At 41.7% G+C, this 11723-nt stretch overlaps 1 protein-coding gene across 1 annotated transcript in view; it reads right to left on the bottom strand.

Annotated features, from left to right (window-relative positions):
- fancl (FA complementation group L) overlaps positions 1–11723 on the bottom strand; it is a 35832-nt gene that overhangs the window by 3072 nt on the left and 21037 nt on the right. The window contains 8 exon segments of the mRNA XM_032528508.1: positions 31–147; positions 1108–1159; positions 1161–1186; position 2182; positions 4086–4131; positions 6749–6832; positions 7616–7766; positions 11464–11532. Of these exon segments, the coding sequence (XP_032384399.1) occupies positions 31–147; positions 1108–1159; positions 1161–1186; position 2182; positions 4086–4131; positions 6749–6832; positions 7616–7766; positions 11464–11532 (546 nt within the window).

The raw sequence follows: 11723 nt of genomic DNA, 5'->3' as shown, positions 1-11723 counted from the left end.
GCGTGTGTGTGTGTGTGCGTGCGTGCATACCTCATACAGACAGGCCTGGTGGAAGGGCTGGCCACAGCGAGGGTCATTACACACCTGATCAGGGATCGCAGCTTCAAGACGATAGGAGTAACAGATCCCACACTCAACGCTGAAACTCACAAACACACACACACAACCACAACACACCACACACACACACACACACACACACACACACACACACACACACACACACACACACACACACACCACACACACACACACACAACCACACACACACACACACACACACACAAATATCAGCTTAGTTTGTCCCATCCAATATGGCTACAGACTCCTAGATTGGCCTCTATGTAAACAGTGTGTTAAAACACCCTCGTAGTTTAACTCCAGTTCTGACACCACCCTGTATCACCCCGAGCTCTCCCTTCCTCTGAAGTCACACCGTCACAAACTCGCCTTTTTCTCTCTGCTCTCGTTTGCATTTTGGCATAATGAGATGCTCCTGTTTTTCTGGAGCGATCCATTGAGAGAGGATGGCAGGTAAAAAAAAAAAAAAAAAAAAAAAAAAAAAAAAATCAACATCTGGTCAACTCAACTTTTTGCCCTCTGAATGTTAATGAAGCTAAGGCATTAATCAGCGCGGCGACAGCGGATAAACACGACGGCCTTTTAACCCGCCGCGCACAGAGGGGAGGGGAAAGAACGAGTGTTAAAAAAAAAAAAGATAAATGATTTTGCGTGATTAAAGCGATTTGATAGAGCAGAGAATATTGCCATCTTTGTTATTCTAATGATCTTTTTTGTAAACAACCCAATTAAAAAGGAGAATTTGTGCCCACCGCATTGAAAAAAAACTAAAACACAGAGAGACAGAGAGAAATATGGAAATAAACAGAAAAATAGGCAATAGCGTATGTCCGCCCCCTTATAACTCAAAGCTCAAAGAGACGCACAAACAGGAGTATGCATGCATAGATGTAAACACACACACACACACACACACACACACACACACACACACACACACACACACACACACACACACCTCCTTGAGGTAACTGTGGTGGGAATGGACATGTTTGAAATGGAAAGGGGGGCAACTGTGTCACGTACAGATTTTTCGTGGGTGGCAGGTGACGGGAATTCGATCTCCAAAAAATCCGGAGGTGTGCAAGACGCTGCAGTCCGGGTTCTGCCAGCAGACATAGACAGCTTCTTCACACACTAATTAAGCACATGCAAAAGGCTGCAAAGACACCTGGAGGATGATTAGGAGACTTCACCATTGGGGAAGAAAAAAAAAAAACACACACACACACACACACACACACACACACACACACACACACACACACTTCTGCAGCTTCTAACGGAACAGTGGTGGAGGAAGATTTTTCCTCAAGACGTGTCATGCGAGGAGGCAAATGTTGAAACCTCTGCCATTTTAAACATGTAATTCAAAGTGAAGTGTAAATGTGTGTGTTTTTTTCCAGGGTGATAATCAGAGTGAGCTGGTATGCATTATGGTTTGTAATGGTGTAAACAACAGGATTGGACGATATGCTCCAAGTCAACATATCACTCAAAAATACCCAAATCAACAATGGATGGATCTACCCGTGTTCTAGTACTTGATAGCGGTCTCCAGAACACTTTAGTTTTTTTCCGGTGTCAGATAAAGAGGACTCGAGATTTTATTTCAAGACCAGTTAAAACCAGAACCACCTTTTGGTTATTTTATCAAGGCATTACTTATGATACACTTATGGCAATAAAAGAGTGAATGAAGAATAATCTTGATTTGTGTTCTGTGGGACTTTTTTTTATGGCAATGTGGATCCCTTGAGATTAATTTGAGCAGTGCTTGTATGATTTTCCGCATTTGATCGTGTCATGTGGTGTGTAGTCTCGCATTGCCAGACCTTCTTCCACAGCACTGTGAAGGAGGGTCTGGCTAGTCCACACAGCATTTTGGGTTGGGAAAAGAACATGCTCTGGTTTATTGGTATTTCTTTAAACCAATCACAACAGTCTTGGGGGGTGCAAAGCGCCAGACGGAGTCACGGTGCCGCTGTAAAATAGCCTCAGGAAGGAACGTGTTTTGGTGGAACATGCGTACGTTCAAAAGTTGTTTTAGTCGTGAAAACTCCGATTGGACAGATACTCTAGCTAGCTGTCTGGATTTACCCTGCAGAGATCTGAGGAGCAGTTACCCATAGTCCTCAGAAAATCATCCGGGGTTTGTTTGTGTAAATATGTATGTACCACACACACACACACACACAAACCACACACCACACACACACACACACAAACACCACACACACACACACACCCACACACACCACACACACACACCACACACCACACACACACAAAACCACACACACACACACAAATATCAATGCAAATCAAAACATGACCAAAATTGATCAAGTTGTGTTACCTTTACAGAAAGTGGGAAGAAGGAATCTTAGGCTGTTCAAAAGAAATAGCAGTATTTGCATTTTTCTTTACAAACTCAAACTTACTGTCTAAACTGAAACATGCTCAAGGGTGCTTTACTTTCAATCACCGCTCTAATATTTAGTTGCATAACCATTATTTCTGAGAACTGCTCACATCTGTGTTGCATGGAGTCGACCAGCTCTGGTAATCCAGGCCAGGACCATGGGATACATCCCCAATTCCTCTGCATTACTGGGTTCTGCCTCAGAAACAACTTTTTTGATGTCACCCCACAAGTGTTCTATGGGATTGAGGTCTGGGGACTGGACTGGCCACTCCATAACATCAATCTTGTTCATCTGAAACCAAGACTTTGCTCCTTACTGGTGTGTTTTGGGTCATTGTCTTGTTGAAAGACCCATTTCAAAGGCATTTCCTCTTCAAGTATTCTGACGTACTGAAACTGATCCATGATCCCTGGTATGTGATAAATAGGCCCAACACTACAGTATGAGAAACATCCCCATAACCACCATGCTTTACTGTCTTTACAGTGGACTGTGTCTTGAATTCAGTGCATGGGGGTCGTTGGACAAACCGTATGCGGCCCCTAGACCCAAAAAGAACAGTTTTGCTCTCATCAGTCTACAGAATGTTGCAACCATTTCTCCTTTGGCCAGTCAATGTGTCCTTCAGCAAACTTCAACCTATTCAGTACATGTCTTTTTTTTTTCCAGCAATGGGACTTGGGGGGGGGGGGCCCTTCTAGCTGATAGCTTTGCTTCACATAGCCTTTTTCTGATTGTAACAGTACTCACAGGTAACTTTTAGTCTTCTTTGGTTGTCCTGGAGCTGATCATTGGTTGAGCCTTTGCCATACTGTCTATTCTTCCATCCATTCGAATGATAGTTCATTTTTGTCCCATGTCGTTCAGGCTTTGGATTCCATTTCAAGGCATTTGAAATCATTTTGACTAAACAGCCTATACTTTTCTGCACTTCTAAATATGTTTTTCCCTCTACAATCAACTTTTTAATCAAAGTCCGCTGTTCCTCAGAACAATGTCTGGAGCAACCCATTTGAGTATTCCAGTGTGATATGCACTATAACCAGCATGCACAACATTCCTTCCTTAAATATGGGCCACCTCACTAAGTGAACACAAACACTGCTATATTTTGAACATGCCCCTTTCAATTACAGATTCTCTCTACAGAATAAGCAGCATGCATGGCGGGATTGTTGGGACTGTTGGTTTTGACACACACGCTAAAAATGTATGGTCTTGATAACATGCCAATAATGGCATACAAATTGGCGTGTAATACATACGCCATTTCATGAGATCAGTTTGATTATATATATATATTATATAATATTATATGTGTGGTTATATTATAATATATGTATGTGTGTTAAATATGTATAATACATTAAATCCACTTACCTCTTAATATGTGTAAAACACAACCTTCAATAAAACATTGTGTTGAATTTGAATTACAACTTGTATTGTTAATTGGAAAAGAATATATTATTTTGATCATGGTATGACTCTGCTGAAAGTCAGTAACTGATTATAACGGATAGTCTCCCAGTCCAAAAGGCCAGGTGAAAGCTTGGTGACGCAGAGAACCCTTACCACAGGTGCATGTTGGCGTTCAGCTTGTTCCTCAGCGGAGTCACCACTGCAACAGCACACACAGAAAGAGAATTATTGGCTGTCGGATGTAAACCCAACTTCTCATAAAAAGCCTTGAATTGGATTTCAAGCACCTGCGGATACATTATTATTTTATAGCAGCCCTCAGAAAAATTAGAAAAAAGAAAAACCACACACACTCTGCATAGCCTCAAACGCCGTCTCTGATTTGACAACAGCCCCCTGTTGGTTCACCGCTGTCAGATATGAACCGTGGTCGCTTCCTTCTGTTCCACAGGGGAGCTTTGTCTCCGTACAGCACTCATCACTTTGTTTGTTATTCCTACATGCAAAAAGCAATATTTCTGCGCGACCCGTCGTATTTGAGGGTCAGCGCCTGCCTCCCGTCTTGGTGGCGGAAGTGTGTATGTCTTTAATATCTTTTTTAGTGCATTGCTAGGCAACAGGCTAGGAGTTGCATGACCTTGGATTTACAGAAACAATGGCCGACAATTGACGGGGACTTAAATAGAAAGCTGAAGCCCGTGCTCGCAGAATGAAAACTTGCCATTCTGACATGACAACAGACAATAGGCAACACACAACCCGCCTGGTTGAAGTTGAGACTTGGACGGAGCTATTCCTTGTTTTTGTTTTTTTATTCACGCCTGATGGCGTCTCGCTGATCTGATGTGGATAATAGTGGGCACACTGTATTTTATTGCCTGGGTTGAGCCTCAGCTGGCAGATTTATGTGAAATCAGACATGTGGACGGCAGTGATACGGGCTCAGAGGCTCAGGACGCCGTCATTCCCATTAGTGATGAAGCAGTTAATCTATTTGTTGATTTGTCTGTTGTAAATATATATAACTAAATGTTTCATTTATCTAAGAAAACGTGTCAAATGTATGTACGTTTTAGCTTCTCAGATGTAAGGATTTTCTCCCTTTTCTGTTGCTGCTGCTGACCAATGTAAATAGAATATTTTGGGGGATTTAGTTGGATGGAGTTTGAAGATGAGGTCACTGTGTTTTAGGAAACAGTTCTCAGTATTTTTTGACATTTTATACCACTGACATTTTATAGTGACTACATGAATAATCAGAGAAGTATTAATCGAATGGGTTTAAATAACCCTGGATTCCGAATGCGACTACATGCTCAGTCACACCTGCATGTTAAACAACCACACGTCTGATACAAATCAATTGATTTCAATGGAATTGCTATAATCTGGGGAGATTTGTTGCTAAAATTCAATTTTGGTTAAATTTGGAAATGTGCACCATTTACAAATTGATAGCAAGGGCGTGAACTCCACAGAGAAAGGGTCCACATCACTTTTCAAATCCCAATTGTACATACAACACACTTTACACTCCTGTTCTTACCTTTCACAATAAAAGTCCTAGACTGCGTAACTATGTGCCTATTCGCAGGAATGCATTTTTAATTTTTGGTTTGTTTATTCGTCATTCTTACAGTGTGTAAAGGCATTTAGTCTGACAAAATTCAGAGAAAGAAATGTTCATCTAAGTCATCTTCAAGAAGTGCTTGCTGGTAGATGTGCTAATCAGAGCTATCTGCAGTATACATATTTACATAACTTCATACATTTTTTTGATTGGCATTCCTTTTCCTAACAAAAACAACAGGAAACCAATCAAAGCCAAAGCAGCAAAGGACAGTATCCTGGAGACAAAAACAGATGTTTGGTTTGTTTAATTTACTTTTTTGTGCTTAAAGATGTAAATGCAACATAATCTCAGTCTCAGTTCTCCAGACAGATATAGATATAATCTGTGATTGTTATTAACGTGGAGATTTAGGCCAATGTTTTATTTTTTTGACTTCTGGAAAGCACAAAGACCAACTTCATTCCTTGCCATTTTCTAGGTTCATATAAATAAATGTTTTGTTGAAGTGTGTGAACCACTTTCTGCTGTTACCATTCACTTGCTTACTGTCCATTTGTCAGTTAAAGGCAGGGTTGGCAATGTTGAAAAGCTAGCAAGATTTGGAAGTAGCATCTCCTCGGGGCTCCATATTAATTGGTTCTCTGTAAGGGGACCGCGAGGCAGGTGGGCGTTTTCACACGTTTAAGGCAGCTACGGATGACAGATCTTTTTCTCTCCTTTTTCAGAGCCCACAAGTTAAATTTGTCGGGATGAAATGACCATTTCAGACAATATATATATAAAAAAGGTGTACATTGAAAACAGCTACCAACTCGACCTTTAAAGGCCCTGGACACCCACACGGGTGATCCCAGGTATTCTGGCTGATAAGATCTCTTCCCGGGACACTGTGGGTGTTTTTAGACTGATTAATTGACATCTTTTAAGCTCACTTTCAACCTGAGCAGAGTCTAATCAGCCAGGAGAACCTCCGTGTGGGTGTTCAGAGGCTTAAAATCAAGTTCCAGTGGTGACTTTGATGACTCATCTCAGTGTGTCCTGCACGTTCTAGATAAACCTAAAGTAACTACTTATTTACAAAGCTCATGGCCTCAAGGTTAACTGTTATTATTTTAACAAGGAGAAGATTTCACATGCTCTAATACAGTGTGTCAGTTGGGGGGGCAGATACACTTCTTATGCTCTTGCACTGCCTGAAAACACACTTTCAAGCGTTGCCATGTCTCTGGGGTTTCCTACCCACCGTGCTCGGCTCCCAGCAGGCAGCACTCCGGCAGCATCTTAGGGTGTCTGGGGTCCACCTCCACTTTGATGGACACGTTGTTTCCTGCACACAAACACACAGATGTGCAAGTTACTTGTGTGTTCATTCGGATTGATTATTGTTTTTTTTGTTAGGGGTGGGCAATATTTTGATACAAGATTAGATCTTAGATTTTGGACCGTGTAATGTACTGGGAGACAGCTTTTCCTGGTTTTACAGGCTGCATGACAGTAAAGTGATGTCATTTCTCTGGACTTACCAGACTGTTCTATTATATGGGTTTACCCACTTAGTCGTCATATCCATGATGGTACTGATGATTATTTATGAAAAAAATCTCATTGTGTAAATATTTTGTGAAAGCAGCAATAGTCAACCCTGCAACATTGTCGCAATATCGGTATCGAGCTATTTGAGATATTTGATTTTTCTCCATATGGCCCAGCTCTAGTATCTGTATCAGTTGCATAATCGATGCATCAACCTGTGGTACAGTGAGAGACTGTGCAGTTTGTGATACTGTGTTATTTGGGTTGCTCAAGTGGCAGAGAGGTTGCCTACCAATCGGAAGGTTGGTGGTCCGATTCCTGGCCCTGCAGTTCCATGTCAAAGTGTCCATGGGCAAGAAACTGTGTTCTTGGTGTGTACATGTGTGTTTGTCTGATGAGCAGGTGGCACCTTGTACGGCAGCCTCGGCCACAGTGTATGAAAGTAAATGTGAATGGTTCCTGTACTATGTGGGTGGTTGTTATGACTAGAAAAGCGCTAAATACAATAAATGCAGTCTATTTACATGTAAACTGTCTGGACTTGTCTGAGATCTTCATTCATACAGTAATACAGTACCGATGGCGATCCGCCTCATGGTGTCGGACCGGCTGGCTTTTTCCGGCTCCAGGATCCAGGTCTTACTGTCAATCTCGTCCAGGACGTCCCAGAACTCGGTCAGGGACTCCAAAACCAGCAGGAACTGACTGTGGAGCTGGTCCAGAGTACTCTAACAAACCAGAACAAGCACAGCACTCACTCACAATACTCATGAAAACAGACGTTAGGGCTGTCCAGATTCTAATCACGATTTTGATTATTTAGCATTACGTTTTGCAAGTAAACTCTTATTTTGTCTTACGTTCTGAATAGTAAAAAAAATAAAGTTAAAACCTGAAAAGTTTTTCAGAAATTTCCCAGTTCAAGGCAGAAGAAACAGTCTAACATTATGTGAAATACACTGTATACAGCGGACTGCAGACACAACACAAGCATCTGTCACATGCAGAAGTTCTCCGATGATACTGCCATTGTTGATAGGGTATCAGAGGAAAATGATCAAGAATACCGGGAAGACATTGGGGACTTTGTCAACCGGTGTGAGTCAAACCACCTTCACATCAACGCCAGCAGAACAAAGGTGGTGGTTGAGTTTCGCCGGAGGCCGCCTTTCTGGGTGTTCACCTCAACAATAAACTGGACTGGTCCGAAAACACAGACGTCCTATACAAAAAGGGTCAAAGCCGTCTCCACCTGCTGAAGAGGCTGAGGTCCTTTGGTGTGTGCAGCACTCTGTTAAAAACATTTTATGACTCTCAAAACGTGAGGATTTGCTGCTTTTCCTTGTTAAAAAAAAAAAAAAAAAAAAAAAAAAAAAAAAAAAAAAAAAAAAAAAAGTAGTGAAGGTATTTCGGTTATGATTTTTGTTTGGACAAAACAAGTAACTTAGATGTGTCTACAGTACTGCAGTTGTGCTCTGAAAAACTGATTTAATAGTTTTCAGATATTTTATAGACCAAACTATTAACTGATAAACAGCAAGACATAACCAGCAGATTAATGATAACAGCAATAATTTCCTGCAGCACTCCAATGATTATGTTAAATGAAGCTGAATCTAAAGTACAGAATACCTCTCAGCACGGAAACAGTAAATTGTGAAGACAGAAGAGCAAATAATTCTGGTGTATTATGTTTATAATAATTACATGGAAACACCCCACTAAGGAGCTGTACATTTCTGTTTTTGAGCAACTGGAAAATAAAGGCAACTGGAGTGAACAAAAACTAAAAGTGCAGATAGCAATTGACCACTTGGTTACACAACAACTCAAGACACACACGCACGCAGACGCACACACACACACCCACCCGAGAAAGAGAGGCTGATAAGGTGTCAGAGACCAATACAGATGGAATGAGAGGGAAAGAACTAGGGGGGGGAAAATGAACCAAAAATTATGGGTCATTGTGCCAGCACAGTGCACACAATTAAGCATCGTCCAGGTGCTGAGAGCCTCAGCAATTACAGCCCAATTAATGGCAGTGGCATGATTACGTTTACAGCTCGGGATAACTACGCTAAGCCCAGAAAGAAAAGAAGAAAAAAAAAAGGAAGAAGAGCTGGTAATTGAATTTGTGCGGTCTGTATCTGTGAGAAGAACGTGAGTGAGAGCCGGCGGCTGTAAGAAAGTATGAAAGACACTGAATCTGAGCTGAGCTCTGCGCCTTGGCCATCTCAATCAGTCCCCTTCATCTATTAATGCCATCTCTGACTGACCGCAATGTAGCTAAAGCAGCCAGGTTGAAAGAATTCCCTTCTCTTTTCAGCTTCAAAAAGGAATTTACTCATTCATTATTGTAATAAAAACAGACTACACTTAATCTGGCATTGCAAAATTAGCAGTTGTTTCATCTATGTATGTGTTATGATCTATTATGCCATCATTACTGTATTCTCCATACAGGAAATGAAGGTACAAAACCCAATTTGGCCAATTGATCAGTAAATACCTCTAACAGTGTGTCAATGAATGCACCATGGAACTGTAGAAAAGTCTGTTTTGTGTTTGTATTGATGAGCGGATAATTTATTTTGTGTGTGTGTGTGTGTGTGTGTGTGTGTGTGTGTGTATGTATGTATATATATATACACCACACCACACACACACACACACACACACACACACACACACACACACACACACACACACACACACACACACACACACACACACACACACACACACACACACACACACACACACACACACACACCACACACACACACAGAAAATACAACACAGGCAGTAAGTCAGCTGTGATCTGCGTTCACAGTGGCTCTGGTGTCCACTATTCACCATGCCATATTCATGCAGTTTTTTTGTGTTAAAAATCACCTTTGTATTGTCTGCTAACACAAAGGACACACACACACACACAGGTTTTATTTCTCTTCCCATTCTAGTTCCACCCAAATGCACAGAGTGGCACGTCTTGGCCCTGCAACAGAGCAGGCAATAATTACTCATTCAAATGAACATGTCAGGACTGCCGACAGACAGGCCCGTCCCCCCCGCCAACCACACACACACAACACACATGGCACAGATGCAAGCACACACGCGCACACACTTCATGTTGCAGTGTGGGAGAAATCCATCACCGGCTCAGCAGGCCGACAGGTTCCATACGGTAGCGCTGTTCTAAGCTGGTCCTCACTGTACGCCTGCCATGTATCAGCTCAACGACACACACACACACACACACACACACACACACACACACGCACGCACGCACACACATCTCTCTGCTCAAATTCTCTTTCTCACTGCTCTCTTCTCTCTCTGATTTTTTTTTGTTTTGATTTGCCTACACTGTCACCATGCTCACATACGTAGCAGTACTTTTTATGATGGACAAGCACCGGTTGGTGTGACTGTGAAAAGAAAAAGAAAAAAACAAGACGTGTGTGCGTGCGTGTGTAAGAGTGTGTGTGTGTGTGTGTGTGTGTGTGTGTGTGTGTGTGTGTGCGTGCGTGCGTGCATGTGTAAGTGACAAAAAGACTCTGAGGCAGTGACAGAGATGAAAAGCAGAGCCAGAGTGAAAGAAGCAAGACGGCAAACAACAATAACGAGGAAGCGAAGAGATACAAAGATCCCACAGCTGGTTTCACATCAAAACAGTTCTACGCCAATTAGAGTAGACTCAATTTGAGGGGCTGAAATAAAATGTATAAGTACAGCAGGGGGAGAAGTGTTTTGTCAAATTATGCAATAGGGAGCACAGGATGAGTCAAGTGTATTTGTATTAAATTAAGATCTAATGGCCATTAGTAATTATTAGGGGTGGCACGGTTCATGATAAAACATCCGAACCGTTCGGTCTGCTTATCTCGGTTCGTGTGTGTGTTGGACGGTTCGATACAATGTAGCCTCGTGCCCGTATGTGACCTCATACATGGGCGCCAAGTCGATTTTTTATTGTGATTTTCATTTATTGCGATTCAATAGTACTGAGGTTTTCTTTGACTTCTTTAACAAAAACCAAAGTTGAATAATACACTTATAGAGACAATATATCATGAGACATTCCTAAAAGAAAAAAACAATTGTTTTCCAAAAAGAACGCACGTCACATGTCTGTTATTTAAATTGTAAAGAAGTACATAACATGGATTTTCTGCATTTTCTGCTTTTGGTCAGAAAACAAATATGATGTACTTGGCGTCTGCAACACTATTTCGGTGAATCATTGGCATACAAAAAACAAAAAAAACTAATTGATTCTATAGAAAATAATTGTCTTTTCTTCCCCCACCCCTTATTCACAAGCTTCTTTCTTTCTATTCAGCATTTCAAATGTTAAGCAAAAATAAAATGGACGGATGGAGGAATAGTTTGGGTGGATAGTGTATCTGTGCATACCTGTGGAGTCCAGGTCATGGCCAGAGGGACCGGCAGGTCAGCTGAGCATTCAGGAGCCTCTGCAGGGTGCTGCGGGTGTAAATGACAATAGGAAAAGTCATGTATCTTAAATAAAAATCTCCTTTAAAAGTACAAGCTCAACGACCTGTGATGCCAGCAGACAACATGGGCAGTCCCAAGTAGACATTGGGTGGTATGAGATTCTCACGGTAGGATAACCTTCAGCCAAAATATCACAGTTTCACGCCATTACGGTATGG

Source organism: Etheostoma spectabile, chromosome 10 (genome assembly GCF_008692095.1).
Source record: "Etheostoma spectabile isolate EspeVRDwgs_2016 chromosome 10, UIUC_Espe_1.0, whole genome shotgun sequence".
NCBI lineage: Eukaryota > Metazoa > Chordata > Actinopteri > Perciformes > Percidae > Etheostoma > Etheostoma spectabile.
This window is presented reverse-complemented; position numbering and strand designations above follow the sequence as displayed.